This window comes from Lotus japonicus, chromosome 1, assembly GCF_012489685.1.
Source record: "Lotus japonicus ecotype B-129 chromosome 1, LjGifu_v1.2".
Taxonomy (NCBI): Eukaryota; Viridiplantae; Streptophyta; class Magnoliopsida; order Fabales; family Fabaceae; genus Lotus; species Lotus japonicus.
Genome location: NC_080041.1, coordinates 110,918,715 through 110,938,623, shown reverse-complemented (window position 1 = coordinate 110,938,623; position 19,909 = coordinate 110,918,715). Strand labels below are relative to the sequence as shown.

Here is a 19,909-nt window from a genome sequence, read left to right as displayed (position 1 = left end):
TGATTGATCCTTGCCCATGAGAATGTAGCACATTTCATGCTCATCCATTTATCTCACTTAGTGCAAGCACCCGTAACAAAGGAATTAGTCATTGCGGTTGCATGTGGATATCTCGGTCCCAACAAAAAAAATTGACCAAGTTGGTACAAGGTTAGTATGCTAATGCATGCGCACAAGTCACAATTCATTTTGACATTGTTGTTGTTCTAATGCACGGGCATGTCCAAGATCAAATGTCATAATATCACATAAATAAACTTGCTTAATTTTTTTTTTTTGAATAGATAAACTTGCTTAATATATTACTTACAGGTTGTCTAATTTTTAAAATTGCAGGTGCTATTATTCTCACTGAATGTACAAATTTTGAAATAAGAATCAGGCTTCTTAATGCACATTAATTGCTCAAAATGATGACCATTTTATGTTAAACGCTCCTTTAAGCCATAGAGTCACCGTTTGAATTTCCCATTTCCTGCTTTCTTTCTGTGTTTGGTTGAAAACCCAAAAAGAAGAAAATCCTTGGCAAGGAAGTTTATGACCCATGAATAAGATTCCAAACTTGGGTAAGTATGTAACATTGCTTTTACAGAGAAATTTCTTTCTCCAGATAATGTTATGTGTCTTGTTTTCTTGGACTACTCTTTCAGTTTTCCCATGGGAACCAAACAATGCTTTCTCTAGAGTAATTAGTTTATATCTTCTCTGGCTTCAACTATAATCCTTTTACAACTACAGTAACAAAAAGCACACCCAAAGAAAACATTAGTCCTGAAGAATATTTTAAACTACAAATGATATTTGCTTATCGCCTTTAATTTCATGTAAGAAGATCATGTAACAAATTAAATGATAGAATTTTGGTTTGGATTTGAGGGTACCCAATCAATGGATGGTTGATTCATATGGTACATGTTTGATTGTAAATGAAAAAAAAATTACTATAAGAGCTAGCCCAAAGATGATGTGGATGTTCCCGATTCAACCAGCGGAGGATGCCTGTGGTGCTGAGTTATGCGTTGAAACACTTCTCCCCCACCTAGTATTAGAACATATCTTGGTGTGTCATAATCATGCTTTTAAATTACAGTTGTGGTTTCAGTAAATTCCCTACAATTACAAATGTGACTAATGTGGCTGCTGCAATCACAATAGAGGTTGAACTAATTAAAGAATTCTTGATATTGCTCCGCAATTGAAATCACAGTTGTGGTTGCTATTGTAATTGCGCAATGGAATTGAAAACCATATGCACATTCTTGAGATTGTTGATACATAATTTTGCTGCAGATTCAGATAAGAGAAAGAAGCTTGATGGTTTTACTCTGTTCGGTAATGGGGTTGCTGAAGATATAAGGGACGCAAACATAAGGAAATCTGAGCCCAAGTATGATCTGAGAAAGAGTTTTGCATGGGACAGTGCCTTCTCTACAAATTCAGGTACAGTTCAAATTCTTATGGAATTTATTAAAACACTTTCATTTAATTTTAGTAGTGTTGTTGACCACAAGCAACCTCAGGATTTCTGGAAATAGATGAGTTGCTCAACATTTCAAATTCATGGCAAAGCCAGAATGAATGTGACATACTAGGCCATGAGGAGGGTCAGCTTTTGCCTTTCAAGTATCCAGAACCTGAACACAAAGTTGCAACTGATGAATTCAGTTTAAGAAAAAGTTTAGCTTGGGATAGTGCATTTTTCACAAGTGAAGGTGTGTTTAACATTGTTTGAAATCCTTCAAGAAGTTTCTGCTAATCAAATGTGTGATTCAACATTTTTTATTTTACATGTTTGGACTTATTTTTTTGTGCATTCTCAGGAATTTTGAATCCTGAGGAATTATCTCTTATAAACAAAGGGTTTAAGAAATCTGAGATCAGTATGCTTCCTCCAATAGAAGAACCGCGGATCTCATGTGAGTCGAATTGTACTACTGAGAGTGATGGATCCTCATTAGCAGAAATGTATCAGTCAAGTGAAGCATCATGCACAAGAGCTTCAAGCTCCAGAAAACCAAGACATAGAAACATGCAAAAAGAACATTGTAAGTATGACAGTTTTATTTGATGCCTCTTGATCGCAAAAGGGTGGGGAAGAATTTTCAGTGTTAAAGGAGTATGCACTCCTTCCATTCAAATACAAACATCTAATTCATGTATAGTTTTCATTTCCTAATTTTAAGTATGACAGTTTTATTTGATGCCTCTTGATCACAAAAGGGTGGGGAAGAATTTTCAGTTTTAAAGGAGTATGCACTCCTTCCATTCAAATACAAACATCTAATTCATGTATAGTTTTCATTTCCTAATTTTAATTTTTTTTCTGAGTAAAGAAAAAAAAGGCAAAATCAGTTCAAATTAAGCAATTATCACAATGCACACAAAGGCCTGAAGGAGTTCTGAGTTCTCTGTTCTACGAGAGTACTATACATTTTCTCGAAAGTCTATATTATTATACGTTAATTTATAAGAAACAGATACTCTGCTGTTGGTTTCCTACATTCTATTTTTATTGAATAACACTCTTTCTGCTGGTTACTTTCAGCAACAAAAAGGATGGAGGGGGAGGGGGTCCCTAAATTACAGGTAAGTTCCTGTCATGGACTATTTATGTGGCATTGAACTTTCTATTTACAATGATTCTATCTACTTAACTCCAGGTAAAATCAAGGCAAAGAAGCCAAGCTGCTATAAATGGAAATCAACCAGAGAGAATAGCTAAGGAATCTACTACTTCACAATTCAGGAAGGCAAGTTTTTAGTAAATTGAGTCTATTGTTAATTTGATAAAAAACTTTACACTATACAATTATGCATTAACAGAACTTATACATTGTAAAGAAACCTGGAAGGGGAGCCTTGGCGCAACAGTAAAATGTCGTTGCCTTGTGACTAAGGTCACAAGTTCAAGTCCTAGAAACGGCTTCTTGTGCATAAAAACAAGGTAAGGCTGCCCAAGTGGCCGGGCCCTTCCTTGGATCCTGCATTCCTGCGCATAGCAGGAGCTTTTCTGCACTGGGCTGCCCTTTTTGAATGAAGAAACCATTAGTTATAGGTCAATGCATTGTCAATTATGCCTATGGTCACCTATGAAAGCATGTAATAGTTTCCATCAGTCATAAACTAAATCATTTTTCTACTGTTTAAAGTTTGGTGGTGGGAGTGGAATATCTGATCCCTCATCACATCCAAAGCCACCAAAGATCTTAGGACGAGTCAGAAACATTCCAGCAGCTCCCACCAAAAGAGTTCCTTTGTTTCGAAATGAAGCCAATGGAGAAAAAAAAATTGTGAAAGCAACAAATGGTTAGGTTTTTAACATTTTAAGAGCATAATAATGCCAAATAAGTATATCTTCTTTTTTGTTGACATTGATTCGACTGAACTTGGCGTAATGATTGATCATTTCAGGAAAAAGTTTACAGAAACCTGATCTGTTGAAATTTTCATCACTGAGCCTTCAGTCTTCTAAGAATGTCACCAAAGCATCTTGTGCCCCCTACAGTGATTTGGAAAATATGTGCCCAAATATGTGGAGTGAGGTAGAAGGAAGCAATTCTGTTTCTTTTGATTCTTCAAGAAATATAAAACCTTCTGGACTCCGAAAGCCATCACCCAAGATTGGTTTCTTTGATGTGGTTAGTTTCTTACCTGACATTTGATTGAACAATTTTTTTTGTGTGAAGTAAAAGCATGAAATAGCAAAAGGACCAGGGATTATTTTAACATTTGAAATTTTTTGTGCCCATTTAGATAGAAGAGATTGATATGGTATATACACTAGTCAGTATTTTATTGAGTCATGCTGCAATAGTACCAAAATTCTCTCATTTCAATGGGTGGTACACTGGTACCATATGAATAAATTTCTCTTAAGTCAAATCTGGTATCTCAGAAGTTATTAGAGAAACTTCTCCATATAATTAATTTTGGCATTAGAATCAATTGTAGAATGATTTTCAAAAATGCACTGAGTCTTCTGAGGTTTTGTTTGCAGGATAATTCGCAGTTGGCAAAAGAGAATAGAGGCGGAAATTCACATTCTGGTACATAAGATGCTGTCACTGAGGTTGGAGCTTGTAGCACAAGCCACAATGCTAAGTTTCAAACTGCACAAACATTGAAAGACATTAGAAATTCAAATATTTGTCCTCAAAATACTAGAAGGTCCCCACATGTGATTCATGAAAATTTGATTAGTGTCCAAAATAAGTCTTAGACGTTGTGAACAAGTTGCAGAGTTTGGAAAAAAAGTAGTATCCTTTTCTTGTTGAACAGAGGATGAAAATTTAACACCTAACTTCACTAGAAATGCATGGTTCAATGGTTGCTATCACAATTGTAACCTAATTACTAATTAGTGATTTCTTAGGGTAATAATTATCATGATAGATAATAATGTGTTTTGACATGCGAGTTTTAATAGAGATAAATGGTATATTAGGAAGTTAGATAGTAATTTTAATAAAACAAAAAAATTAAATATTGTTCCTTAATATCTTTAAAAATATATATTATTCCCTAATATATGTGTCACAATAATGACTAATTAGTGATTTCTTACTGTAATAAATATCATGATAGATAATAATGTGTTTTGACATGTGTGTTTTAATAGAGATAAATGGTATATTAAGAAGTTGAATAGTATTTTTAATTAAAAAAAACATTAAATATTTAAAACGTGTGTCACAATCTTAAAGTGATAGTTATTAAAGAGCGAAGAGAGTAATAATTAATAAGACTCATAAAACCCAAATTCCTGACTTTTGTCTCACATATAAAACCCAAAACTTACTCAGTTTTTTATACTCCCTCTGTTCCTATTTATAAGTCACAAATAACTAATTCACTTAGATTAAGAAAAGTAGTTACTAATAATAAATTTGTAAATAAAATAATTTACTTTCCTAGATTACCCTTATTTACTTTCCTATGATTTTCTCTCTCCAAGTTAATACTTCTAAAGTTTATCATCTCTTTCATATTAAATATGAGGGTGAACTTGAAAAAATTATTTAATGCTTCCTAGATATTAGAAAATGACTTATATTTTGTAACAATTTTTTTTCAAAAAAAGTGACTTATAATAGGGAACGGAAGGAGTATTACTTTTAGCATTAAATAAATTAAAATCGTTGTCTCCATGAGGTAGATTTTGAGTGAGAGTTGTAGCATTTTATGAGGAGGATCATATGAGAGGTGTGGGAGGAGAAGGGATGAAATGAAAGAGTTGAAGGGAGTGGTGGAAGATGTTGAAGTTGGAGTAGAATGAGGGTACGAAGGAGCTTTGAGTTCATGTTGCATTTAAAACACGTACGCAAATAAGAGTATTTGCACTTTATCGCAAAAGCGATATGGGAAAAATCGCAATTATCAAACCCAAAGGCATGAAACTTGTTTTCAAAGGAGGGTTTAGGAAATCGAAAGGTTGTTGGGTGTTTATTATCATGCAATAAAGAAAGGAAGAAAGTCCAGAGATAGAAGCCTAGAGGCTAAGATAATAATTGAATTAGATCTCCGAGTTTTGTATTCTATCTAATATTTCATATGAAAGTCAAATTTTTTTTAGAGCAAAAAGAGATTATTCATTAATAAACAAAAGATGATACAACCCAACAAGATAGGAAAAAGAAAACACCACCAAACCAAACAAGAAACACCAACCTAACAAAAAAATCAAATTATTAACTAACTGCCAAGTTGTTGCTTACAAATCTACCCAAACTCACTACCTACAAGCACCTATCATGCAGACATCCAGGAATGCATAAGCATGAAGAACGAAGGAAATATCTAGGAGACTTTTCACGACCCGCTATTTAGACGAGCTGAAAGCATACAAAATTAATCGTGAAAACCCTTGACTGGAGTGAAGTGCTCTTAACTACCTGTTGCAACCAGGGTCGCGGAGGGACGTCGATAAGAAGGTGTGAAAATAGAGGATCACCACCAATATTTTTTAAATGGTAAAACATCGAAAACCCCAAAAGATTTTGATCTTTGAAAGATTGGATCTGAGAGTCTTTTACGCGTAGAGAATGTATTATCACACTATAGCGCCCACTTTATAAAAAACTATTACCTCTAATTAATTATGGAAAAATATATTAGCTTTCTAAATATTTGTTTTACTCCAAGAAGATAAAGTAAAGATTATGTACAGATTTGAAACGACAAGTTTTTGAGGTTTGCGCCTACGTATCTCCATGGTGCAATGGAGAATTCAGAGCCACGTAGTTCTGATAAAAAGAGACTTGGTTTTGAGAGAGACCTTAAAGAAGATTTTGAGACTACGGAGCATTGTACACACCTCTCTAAGGAAGAAGAAGCGCTCAGTCAAAAGTGTATAGGAGATCTTCTTGAAGACTCTTGCCCATGAAATTAAGGCCTCAGATTTTGGCAACATTGTGCGCTCTTAGAGTCTTTCATCTGATGTATCGGAAAGCTATACCCTTTTCACCATAAAAGATGAAGTACCTCATCCGCCAGAAGTCTATGATCCAACCGTCTGTTCCATACAAGCTGCAATTGCTCACATGGGAGTTGTTCCCTTCTATATAATGTCTGGACCCGATACACTCATTATCTCCTTCGGTTCCAGTACACTGATCCTGTTTGCTGCAGATGTTCACCCAACTTTTGAGATTTCTCAAAGCATGCAGGCTCTTCTTTTCGACACAATCTTTTCCTATCCTTGTGCCATTCATGGATTTGGAAGCAACTTCTGAACCACACAATCAACCTAAGGAAGCTCACTTGGAGGAAGAAACATTAGGCACTGGCCTAACACTTGAATACTCAATGCTAGTCTTTGCAACACATGATTATGTGGATCAACGTCTAACTGTAATTGAGAAAATGCTTAAACTCCTCTTGGTGCGAAGTAGACTTTAGTTTACTTTCTTGTTCTTCATACTGTTTACCCGCTCTAATACTTGTTTGTTTGTTATGTTTTCTTTTGGATAATCTCTCATGTTTCATTCTATTGTTTATTTATCGTCTGCTTTATCCATATATTTATAAACTTTTGCTCTAATACCACCTTTAGTTTCGTGCTTACACCTAAAATTGTTTTGCTAATGACAAAGGGGATAGTTGAAAAAGGACTAAAAACTAGGCTTTTATGTATAAATGTAAATGTAATATTATATTCTTTATTTTTATATTTAATAAAAAAAAGAATGTTATAGTATATTATTAATAAGCTATTCAGTATTCACAAATATAGCATATATTATCTATATTAATATACGTGTAATGTATCATCTAATCACCACGGTCCGACCTCGGTTCAACCTTTGAACCTTAAATCGTTGCCTCAACCGGTTTGATGACCGGTCCGATTTTTCTAAATATTGATTTTTTCATCCTCCTTAAAATAAAAGCTCATGTCTCTCACCAAACCCTCCACATGAATAAGATGGAGATTGCAATGGCTTTTCAAAAACTCGTTATAGGCTTTTCCAAACAACCTCCACCGCGAAAACCTGCTTCCGGCACGGATGCGCTCACCTACTCTGCCAAGTAAAACCTCATCGGCGGCAAGCTCCCTCCGCGGGCGCAAGTTGAAGAGAACCCTACGGTCTTTGGCACCCATTCACTCCACCATGATGTGCGCCGGCCGTTAGGTTTGTTTCACAATTTGCTGAATTTGTCGCAATCCTGTGCTTATGCTTTATCTTTCATTCGATATATTACACTCACAATTTACTCAATTTGTCGCAATCATGTGTCTTATCTGCTTGGTGGTGTATGAAAATAATGATGAAATTAGAGTATTGCCTTGCTCTCATCTTTCAGTATATATTATCACACTTACACCTTATTCGGTTGATCTTGGATATTTTGAATTGTTCACGTCTTCACGCCAATCATGGAAGCTTTCTCAGATAATGTGTGGCTGGATTTAGATCTCACAAGCTTTCTCTCTTCCTATTGTGATAGGATAATGCTCTATTTTATTTTCATTGCTTTCTAAATAAAGGAATGTTCATCAATTAGTAATTAATTATGAAAATTGGATGCTCGTATTCGTTAATGAAGTGAAGCTATTATTGCATCAGAAAACTTCTCATTTCAATTCCATCTCAAGACCTATCTCCTTCGGAGAGGTCCTTCTCGCACATTTTCAATGACATGTAATATTGCTGAGTTGAAATCATTTGAGGTATTCTTCATAGTATTTCGTGTCCAATGATGTATACCTCAACTATCACCTTTATTCTTTGAATGTTCATGTTTTGTGGCTCGGGTCTCTACTAAATGATTTTTTCATGGCTTGTGTAGCTGTTGGATGACTTATTCTAATTTCTTGGTGTGTTTTCGTGTAGGAGGAAAAATGACTTCTGAAGGTCTAGTTACGGGCAAGGATATATAAGAAGCCAAATCCAATAAAGGGAGTGGTGCTGTTAGTATTGGATTGCCAGAATATTGCCTTCTCCAGAGACTCTTGCGCGCTGCGAAAGTCAGTTCCATGGATATATTGATTGGTAAGTGGAGCCATTTGCAGAAGTTCTAGTTGTCTTTTCCTTATTCCTGTTCAGTTTTTTGTTCTATTTTCTCTGTTATTTCTTTTCACTGGCCTTCTCTTTTCAAGGTTGTTTTCTCTAAACTATCTTGATGAGACTATTTTGGTTACTTCATCAATTTAGGTGATGATACTTAACTAACAACCCCGAACAGTTTTGATGTGTTACCTCTTCAATATAGCTAGAGCTTCTTTCTCCCTTTCTATGTTTTTTTTAGAAGCATGAAAATGTTGGTTTATTGTTTCTTGGCTTGTTTCTTCAACGGAAACGCTTACCAAACACAGGTATCCAGTATTGAGGAAGAAATATAAAAATTAACTAGCATTAAACTGACCATAAAAAAGAAACATGAGTGAGACCAGATAGAAAGGGCGAAAAAACAGCTCTAGCTTAATGAAAATTAAGTTATGAGAATAGCCTAGATAATGTTTCCCAAAATTAGGTTTGGTAATGGGAGAGGGTGTATGTGGATATGACCTTCACCTTTGGTTCTTCAACGTATATAATGTCAATACATCTAATATATAGTTATATGCTGACAAATAGGTTGGAATCTATATGCCTTGACACTGAACACATCTAATCAAGTTTAACACCTTACGTTTCATTGGTCGCAGGATTGCACCACTGGCGTGCATTTCTTGCTTTCACGTTGAACTTGCAAGGACTTGCATGCTGGTAATTAAATTTGTATGCTAATATTTGGAAGCATTGCATAGTTGGCCATGCTTTCTTTATAGAGCCTTCTTTAGGCATTTAAAGTAGCCCACACTGACAAGGCTCCAGGGGTGTGGAAGACATTGCTTGGAGTCATCGACCCAGTCAAGGGAACAAATGTTCTTCAAAACTGTAAGCGCCTGGTGTCTTTCTTTGAGTTCTCTTTCTCTGTTTCCCAACACATGTTTAGGTTCAGTTTTTTTTTATAAACCTTTCTCTTTTAAATGACTAACTAGGCAACTACCAAGTATGCAATTTCTATTGTGTTAATTGGTTTCTTTGTTGTCTTTGTTGTCTCAATTAGTAATTTGCCGCGATTGCAATTTTTTTAAACAGTACATAGCTACTGATTCTGGTGGAGTGGCCTTGGAGCACTACTTTCTGGTGATTTTCCATACTCGGCCATTTCATGGTAAGATTTTTTGCATCTAATTAAGGAAATGAATATGTTCTGGTTTGTATTGAAACAAGTTGACTTATATAATAATGCAAAGTAAATAGGTCTATTTAGAAATAGATTTATGACCTAATTAAATACTTTAATATGAATTATAGTTTTTTTAAAGAGAAGTACATATATATATATATATATATATATAGTTGAGAAACAACCCCTCTCAACATGGGTACAATAACCTCACTCAGCCACATAACGACCCTCCAAAAACATCTAAAAATCCTACAAGCAAAAACAAGCTTTAACACCCGCCCAACAACCCCTACATCTACACCACTAGAAGAGGCCCCCATTTGAAAAACAGGGATTCATCCCAGCCGTGCAAGCCCAAAGTCCCAACAACAAACCAACAACCGCCATAGAGTTGAGATAAAAAGCCTACAAAACACACAAGAAAAGAAAAAGGAATAGAAAAACAACAAAAAAAGACGAAGGGATCCAACCCAACTGAGGCCTCTAATGGTGAAGGAGAAGCGACGACATGATTGGCCAAAATGGGATCCGCACCGAACTTCAAAGCACGAAACACGTTGCCAGAGAGCAGCAAAAACCAAAGATCCAAGGAGTAGCGGAAACGGATCAGGGCCGTGAGACCCGCTGAACAAGAGACAAACGACCCACCAGGCTCAACACCGACTCAAATCTACCTTGCCTCACCTAAACAGGAGCATAAAGGAGCACCGCCAAAACCCACAACACCATCAAACCCAAAGGAACCCAGCGAATCTGACCCATCCAACCATGAACCCTGCCTCACCAAGGCTCAGACCACTACACGTTGAGGTGGGGAGAGACCCAACCACAACCAAGAACACTGCACCCAGCCACGGTCCGCACAGAGAAGGAGGAAATAGACCACCACAAACGACCATGGCCGCCGTCAAAACGAAGGATCGAGCCCCAACCACCCCAAAAGCAACTATTTTGAGAAAACCCTAACAAACCCAACCAGGTCAACACCCACCAGCCACCACAGATATGAGCATAGCAAAACGCGATCATAAGAACGCCAAGAAGAGGAGCACAAGCGAGCGCGAACGGAGATGCTGGAAAATAGTAGATCGAAGGGATCGAGGTGCTTGACAGTCGAAGATTAGGTCGAAGATGGCACCTGGTTTCATCGCCTTTGAGAAAACGACAAGGAAAAAGGAAAGACCCAAGAAAAAGGGTGGTAGAGAAGCGAAAACCGGGGGTTGCCGCCGTGCAGGAAGGCGGCGCGGAGGCCACCCAGAAACCTGGTTCGTCAAGAGCGAGAAGGTATAAACCCTAGCACAGAGAGAAAGGATGAAAGGACTAATATGATGTATAATTTTAAAAAGGCTCTAAGACCCTAAAATACCCATAATTGTCTAGCTTACTTTCATCTCTACCTACTAGTAGCTTATAATATTGTTAGTCTATTTATAAAAAAGATTTATTTTCGTATAATTTAACCCGTAAGCCTATACATTTGATAGTCTCTTTACATATAAGTTTGGTGGCAACGTAAAAGTCTTACTATGAAACAAACCTTTAATTAGGCTACCAGGTCAATCTTGGCATTCGGGCAAGCCAGTCAAAGGTCGGTAAAGAAGCCTATGATGGGTAACATGCCAGACTTAGTGTTGAGATTTTTAAATAGAGCAGGCCTATATAAGCAAAGCTTACCTCGGCCTGACCTCTCACCCTACCTTTAAGGGCTACATTGCTATATTTTTAAAGGAAATATAGATGAATTTTTTTTTTGAAACAAATGTAGATAAAATATAATAACGTGATGTTGTGAATTCTATTCGTGGAATTATTTTGTAATCTTGATATTTTCTCTATTGTTACTTGCATTCTTCTATTCTATTTCTTATTCTTTTTTTTTGATGCTTACAACCAAAGGAAACAGAAAAAACACAAAGAAAAAACTACTGCCTAAGCACCACAGACCCCATGGAGTCTGCGATGAGTAAATCCCCTATTCCAGGGAGGGGGTCTGGGAGGAGGAGGAAGCTAACTTCCTGGTTTGCTCCTGCTTTAGCAACAAAATCTGCACAAAAGTTTCCCTCACGCAGAATATGCTCCAAACGCACTCGCCACGAACGCTTCAACAGCTGACAAATGTGGGCAATCAGAACAGCAAACACGTGGTACTGAGACGGAGGGTCACGCACCAGATTAATGGCAAGCATGGAATCTGAGAAGCACACTACGTGCCGGTACCCTAGAGTCCAAACAAGTTCCAACCATTTAAAAATGGCCATGAGCTCCATATGCAGAACCGAGTTTTGTTGGCCAAAACCGAGAAAACCATGGATCCAACTGCCATGGGAATCCCGAATGCAACCTCCAAAACCCGAACGGACTGGATTACCAAGGGAGCTTCCATCACAATTAACTGCTACCTCGTCTTCCTCCGGTGGCACCCAGGACACCAACCGAGGCTGCGCAGTCCGCGGCTGGGAGGGCCAAGCATGGAGGAGCAACTCCTTATGTTCTCGAATAACCTGCAACAAGCGCTCCTCTGGGAGAATTGCGTGATCAAACAGGGCACGATTTCGCGCTGTCCAAATGAACCAAATCGCTGAAAGTGCGAGGGCTTCATCCTCATTAACCATGAACTTGAACCAGTCGCGGGCCTCCAAAGAATTAAACGCAGCACGCTGAGTGATGAAGCCCAGGCGATGCCAAACTCGACGAGCGAACCAGCAATCCCTAAGGCAATGCAAGACTGTCTCAGGGTAGAGATTGCATCTGGTACACATGGGGGAAGCTGCCATGCCACGAGAGTGCCGCAGATGGTTTACTGGCAACGCACTGTGGCTCCCCAACCAGATCAGAAAAATGATCTTGAAAGGTTCCTTAATACGCCATATCCAATTCCAGGCATGAAGTGCAGTGGTGGGATCAACCAGCGTCTCTTGAGCACGACGAACGTGAATCAGCCATTGGTATCCAGAACTGGCAGTATACACTCCGGAGGAGTCAGCAGTCCACACATGCAATCAGGCACATGATCATTGAGGAGGCTATCTTGCTTCAGAATCATATCACAAATCACACTAGGAAGAGGGGTGTACAAACGCAATAGATTCCACGTACCACCATCCACTATATCACGAACCGAAAGCTGAGTATCATGGATATCCACAAATGGAACTAACTCACACAGCTTGAAGCCCCCGAGCCACTCTTCATACCAAAGAGAAGTCCGCCCATCACCCAATTTGAAATCAAAGCCATCCCTGATCACATCCCTAGTCTTTTGGATTCCCTGCCAAACACTCGACCCACTTCTAGTTGGTACGGAAAGAAAATTGCCTTGCACCCCATATTTCTCCCTAACTAACGTGACCCAGGGTTTATCTTCATTCTTAAGCAGCTGCCAAACATGCTTTCCAAGAAGAGCAATATTATGATCCCGGGCTTTCCGTAATCCCAATCCTCCAACCCGCTTCGGCTGAGCCACCATGTTCCAATTTACTAAATGAATTCCGTGGTTCGTAGTACCCTTCCAAATAAAACGACGCACCGCTGCATCAATATCATTACATATTCCAGTGGGGATCCAAGTATGCTGCATACAGTACGTGGACATAGAGGAAAGCACAGATTGAGCAAGAGTGACCCGGCCCGCACGATTCAAAAGATTATGCTTCCAAGCCGCAACCCTGGAGTTCACCCTATCCACCAAGAACTGAAAATCACCTCTAGTTGCTCTCTTATTAAATATTGGAAAACCCAAATATTTACCAATATGAGGTGAGAAAGCAATCCCCGTAATAGTGGACAATGTATTCTTCATAACCGGAGAAAGATTTTTCTGCCCCATAGCCATGGACTTTCCCTCATTTACACGAAGGCCAGAAGCTCGACAAAACGAAGCTAGGATGTCCCTAACTAAAGTCACTTGCTCCACATTTGCACGGGTGAACAAGAGAAGATCATCCGCAAATAAGAGGTGAGACAGCTTAAGAGAAGAACCATTCACTGTGACAGGTTTCCATCGACCATCATCAACCGTCGTCGAAATAAGGGAACTAAGCCTCTCCATACACATGACAAAGAGATATGGCGAGAGGGGATCCCCCTGACGAAGCCCACGTTTTGGGTTAAACCCTTGGAGCCTATCACCATTCCACAAGACCGAGAGGGACACAGACGTCATGCAAAACATAATAATACGGATACACTTTGCCGGTAACCCAAAGTCAACAAGAGTGCTCTCCAAGAACCGCCAATCAAGCCTATCATAGGCTTTTTCAAGGTCAAGCTTGAAAATCACATCCCCCTCCCGTCGCTTTGTCTTCATCATGGAATGGACCACCTCTTGGAGGACAATGGCATTATCAGTAGTACTCCTCCCTGGGATGAAGCTACTCTGAAAAGGGCTGATAAGATCATTGAGGAACGGACGGATTCTATTCACCATGATCTTCGAAAGGAGCTTATGGAGAACATTACACAAACTGATGGGCCTTAATTCCTTCAGAGATTTAGGGTTATCTACTTTAGGAATCAAGACAATGAGAGTTTCCGCAATACTTGGATCAAAATGCCCAAGCTCAAAAGCATCATGAATGAAGGAGAAAACAGAATCCCCCACAAACTCCCAATATCGCTTGTAGAAACAGGCTTGCAAATTGATCCTGGCTTGGTGTCAAGTTACATTGCTGAATTGAAGTTCCAGTGACTTGGTTTGGGTCTTCTCGTCCTTGGGCCGTGACCATGTTGTTTTGGTTACTCATTGGCTTTCGGGCCACCAGATTGCACTTTTGGAATACAACAGCTGTGTTTCCAAAGATGAAGTCAACGGTACCTGTGATGAAGGAGTCTCGGTAGAACTGCCTGTTGGTATGGGCATAGAGAGTGTCTTGGTAGGCATCAATGCGGCAACGGTTTATGTCTGATTGGTCTGCTCCGACACGAAGAGCCACTGCCTGGTGCTTTTCTGGGCCTGCTGTGTTTTGGAACCAAATGTCTTGGGCTATAAACCCATCGCCCACAGCAGCTACAAAATCAAATCATTTTGTTAAGCCCAAAATTCATTACTTATCTTTACGTTGTATTGACAAGAAAAAACCAATGTATTTTTGTAATTTTGTCTACAACGAGATTTCATAATCTTTGACAATAAAGAAAGGGGACACCATGATCAAATTGATAAAAGTAGTTGACCAAACATATGCAAAAAATTCAATGGTATTGAGTAGACCATCCAATAATTGTATCCTTGCATTAATATATTGTGTCAAGATTCAATGGTGTTGCGCATACCATCCAATAATTACTATTATATAGTCTTAACCTCTTTTTAGGGTATGTTGGGAAGATTGTCTAAAAGAAAAATAAAATAATATGTAAATGTTTATTTCAAGCTCCTATAATTCAAGAGTTTATTTAAATAAATGAGAAATTGTCAATTCTCCCTCCCTTATTACAAAATCAAAAACAATGAGTGAATACCGCTTTTGGTGGATATCTAGCTCTAATTCCGTAAAGGTCAAACTCTAATTTGTGGCCGTAAAAAACCGCCAGAAATTGAAGTTTTGTGTCAGTGTCCCCCAATTGCAGTCGATCCCGACCGTTACCATAAATATAGTTTGTTAGAGTATTGTAAAAAATTGGATTCGGATGTGAGCTTTAACATATGGAAAACTATTCATACCCATTACCCGAATTCCACCTCCAGTTACAATAAGTAGTGGAATAGAGATGAAAAAAAAAAACTTGGTGAATGCATTAAAGTTGAATGGAAAAGACAAGGGGTAGATCCATACCAACGGTGGCACTTTGGAAGGTGGTACTTCCATCGATGACATTCAAGTTGCCGGTGATGACAGTAGCATCCATACCATCTCCCACGAGCATCACATTCGTCTTCTTCTTACCAATTTCAATGTTCTCTTTATAGGTTCCTTTCTTCACATAAATAACATACCGTGGCTTACCACTGTCAGGTGCCGATGCAACAGCCTCAGCCACGGTCTTAAACTTGCCACTCCTATCTTTAGCCACAACAACGTTAGCTGTTACATCCCGAACCGAAGCTTCCAAAAGCCTCCGATCCTTGCTCGTCACCCATTGGGGAAAGTCCCCATTTAGAGCCTCATCAATGAATTGCTTGTGATCACCCTTTGGAACCAAAGCAGCAACGAGTAAGGCCAGAGAAGTTCTTGATCTTGATATCAAGTCTTCAAGTTCAGCCTCCATCAATGCTCGAGATGGACCTTCAAGTTCATCCAAGCAAGTTGCATGGTTAGTGAGCACAGTGCTTAGCCATGCGTGCGCGTCTTGATGTGAATCAGTGGTGTCTTTGGTTAGAGCCATCATTGAGTCCCACACTCTGTCAATGGACAAGTCCATTAGTTGCTCGCAGTCAGACAAAGCTGCTTCCTCTCTGGGATTGTTAATTCTGTGTTTGATAGCTTTGGTTTTGACCATAGCTTCCTGAATGTGTGAGGTGGACTTGCTTAGCAAGGATATGAGGATATTCAATTTGGGGTCTTTTGTGGAGGTTGAGATGGGGCTTCGAGATACTTCTGAAACATGAGCTAAGCATGACGAAGTGTCAAGTGCATGTTCACAGACATGGGGAGTTGATGAGGAGAGGTTGAAATTGAAGGAGGTAGGTTTGAGATAAGAAGCAACAAGGGCTGAGGAACTTATGATTGCAGCTAAAGAGAGGAATAGCCAGAAAGTTTTGTTAAGGGATTTTCTAGGCTTGTCTAGCAAAGATTGTTGTTGGGTAGCCATTTTCCAATGTTATGGGCTGCTAGCTCTTGATGATCCTTGTTATTTTCTCCATGCTCGTTTTATAGACCAGTAAACACTACTCCATTTTACAAATCCAAGGTCGCATGTGTTTTATTTGTGATTTTTTAACCCCACTTGAGTATTATAGCTATAGCTCGTTAGTACAACTGTATCTCAAAGAGACACTAGTCACAGATCCGTCCTCTAGCATAATTTATAATAAGCTCTAAAGTATGGCATGTGGAGTTCTTCTTTCCGCCACACTGTTCGTAATTTAAAATATAAAGTATGTCAAGTATGTCTAGTGGATAATTTTGCTTTTTTAATTTGCATGAATCATGTGCTTGGATTAAATTTCTAAAGTGGAAAACATTATTACCTTGGACATTTGGGGCACATTTCGTGTTTTATATTTGCATGAGTAATAAAGAAAAGGTCCTTTTTAATAATTTTTTTGATATATTCACACTTAGTTCCTTTGCAATCTCATCACTTACTTTCTCTTTAAGATCTTTTCGCAACATATCACCTATTGAATTCTTTATTTCACCCTTTTATATTCGTATTTCACTTTTATTGTCTATGTGTTTGGGGGGTGAATAAATTTTTATTATTTTCGAAAGTGGATAACATTATTACACATTCTATTTTAAATTAGCATTAGTAATTAAGACAACGACCTATCATATGATTAAAAGAAGGTGGATAACATTATTACACAGCCAACTTTACTAAACATTGCACCTCAATCCATTGTTTTTTCAGTCCAATTCATAAACAACCAACAATTATGACCTCTCGCATACACTTAATTTTTCTTTATACTATCTTTCTTTCTGTCATATAATATCATGTATCGATATCATATATATCGCTTATTTGTCTTTTTTTCTCTCATTATTATTTAGGCGTGGACTCATTACATGGGTATCTAACAACCATTATTATTGTTTTTCTACCTTTCATATTCCGTATCTAGGCTACTCTATTACAATTAGTATTTAGTAGTAGGTAGATATATGTAAATAACTGATTTCAAAAAAAAAAGATATATGTAAATGACTGGACGGCAAGGCTTCTGATTAAAAGCCTTAAAATTTGCGCTGGATTAGCTATTTTCTTAAGGGTATTGTTCTGTACCCTTGAAACTGAAAATCTGGGAATTTAGTAGACTTCAATTCACTATTTAGACTATAAAAAGATTTAAGTTGTAAATTTAAAAAATTGTTACAAAAAAATCAAATCAAAAAGTATGAAACCCCTCCATTTTGAGTCGATACCAAAGAAATTGCCCCTTCAACTTTTGTTTTCTTCTACTGCTATTTGGACATACAATACTCGGGGGACACGCGCTAATAACCTGAATTTGCATGTACTAATACCAGTTTTAAACCACCTGAATTAAAATTACCATTTTTTTAACTCCGCAAACTTGTAGCTGTTTAAAATCGGTAGACTATGCATGTCGCCCAGATGTTCACCCTAACAATGTTTTTTTAATACTCTTTAAGCATGGAGACATAAGGGTTGGGTGGGGTGAAGGGTTCGAGCCCGGAGAAGAGATTAATTTACTAACATTTCTAACGACTAACATTTTCCTATAAAAAAAATGGAGAGATGAAGGGCATGTTTTGAAATTTGAAGGTATGAAATCAAATACAAGTTCTGTTTTGGTCAATATTAGTTTTTTTTATGTGAAATGCTGAAAGGGCTAAATTGCTAAACAAAAATGTCAGATTAGCAAAAAAAAAATGGCTAATTATGGACGTTTTAACCGCCTCTTTTTACATGAATGAAGGTTTTTGAAGCCAACAGAATTACATGTCATTCAGTATTAAATGACGGTCTACTATTTACTGCATAGCAACTGCTGTTTTATACATTGTATAAAAGGGCGGTTAAATTTTACATATACAAGCAGTTTGAACCACTACAATATGATCTAAAAGTTGATAGTATATATAATCTATCTTGAAAATGGCACTTCAATACACATTGTCATATTTAATTAAATGATAAAATACTAGTTAGAACTACCACATAAAGTTATTGAAATTATAATGCATGCAAACTGCTTGATGAAATGCCTCACTGAATCTTCTTCTTTTTTAGGCCCACCATTAAAGAAAAAATTAAATGCTTGATTAAATATGCCTGCAAACATCTAAAATCAAAATATCCAGAAGGTAACAAAATGTAACTTATTTTGTGAAAATTCTAATACGGACGTAACAAACAAAATCACATTCCGAAAGTACAAACCAGATAATTCATGGATAACTTGGAAAAAATAATGCCCAAGTGGAATAAACTATATTAATGTAAATCAATCTCTCTCCTATGCGATGAAACTTGAAAACGCATATATCGCCTTTGACACCATGCATTGTGCAGAATGGTTTGCAGCCAGGTCCAAATTCAGCAGTTCCTTCAGCAGGGTCAATCTCCACGATATTGCGCTCAACCTCCCCCACTGGTCCGAATAGGATCACTTCTAAAGTCGAGCAATCACTTGAAAATTTTAAGAAGAATGACCTAAACATACATATTTTGAAACACATGCAGATAGATTAATAAAAAATTTAATATATAGAAGCAATATAAAAAAAAAAGAAATAGAAAGAAGTAAAAAATAACAAAAAAACGTTAAGAACGACATATATTTATACCATTTTGCTTCCGAAGCTCTGTTTATCAGTTAAAGTTGCAACGAATGATGCTTGAGGAGTGTTTTCATTCAAAACCAAAATTTTTGAATTTGGTTCTTACTTAAAAGGATAATCAACTACATCAGGGTTAATACCAAGAGCATCTTCAACGAACTCCCGATCAAAGGGATTAGTAATCGCATTCCAACCATTATAACCCATTGCCTTAGCATTTTCATCATACAACGAAAATTGATATTTCCGGGTACTTACCGCCTTTAGCAGAACCCAACAGTTATTGTGTACTGCATACTTATCTCTGAGATTTTACCATCCTTTTGTCAATCTTTCGTAGCCTTCATCAAATTCATATGGAACCTTGTTAGTCCTCCTAGCAAGATCTTCACATTGATAGATCCTACTGGGGGCACTAACAAGATTCTATATGAATTTGATGAAGGCTACGGAAGATTGATAAAATGATGGTCAAATCTCATAGATAAGTATGCAGTACACAATAACTGTTGGGTTCTGCTAAAGGCGGTCAATAACCGGAAATATCAATTTTTGTTGTATGATGAAAATGTTAAGGCAATGAGTTATAATGGCTGAAATGCGATTACTAATCCATTTGACCGAAAGTTCGTGGAATATACTCTTGGTATTAACCTTGATGTAGTTGATTCTCCTTTTAAGTATGAACCAAATTCAAAGATTTTGGTTTTGAATGAAAACACTCATCAAGCATCATTTATTGCAACTTTAACTAATGAACATAGTTCCGGAAGCAAAATGGTATAAACATATGTCGTTCTTAACGTTTATTGTTATTT

At 37.6% G+C, this 19,909-nt stretch overlaps 1 protein-coding gene across 1 annotated transcript; it reads right to left on the bottom strand.

The window, feature by feature from the left end:
- Positions 1-11,464: 11,464 nt before the first annotated feature.
- Positions 11,465-16,581, bottom strand: LOC130729227 (pectinesterase 2.1-like). The gene is made up of 2 exons (XM_057580897.1): positions 15,453-16,581; positions 11,465-14,683 (listed from the first exon to the last, which is right to left on the bottom strand). Exons 1-2 carry the CDS (start codon positions 16,426-16,428, stop codon positions 14,247-14,249), a joined length of 1,413 nt encoding a protein of 470 aa, XP_057436880.1. The 5' UTR covers positions 16,429-16,581; the 3' UTR covers positions 11,465-14,246.
- Between the last annotated feature and the right edge of the window lie 3,328 nt (positions 16,582-19,909).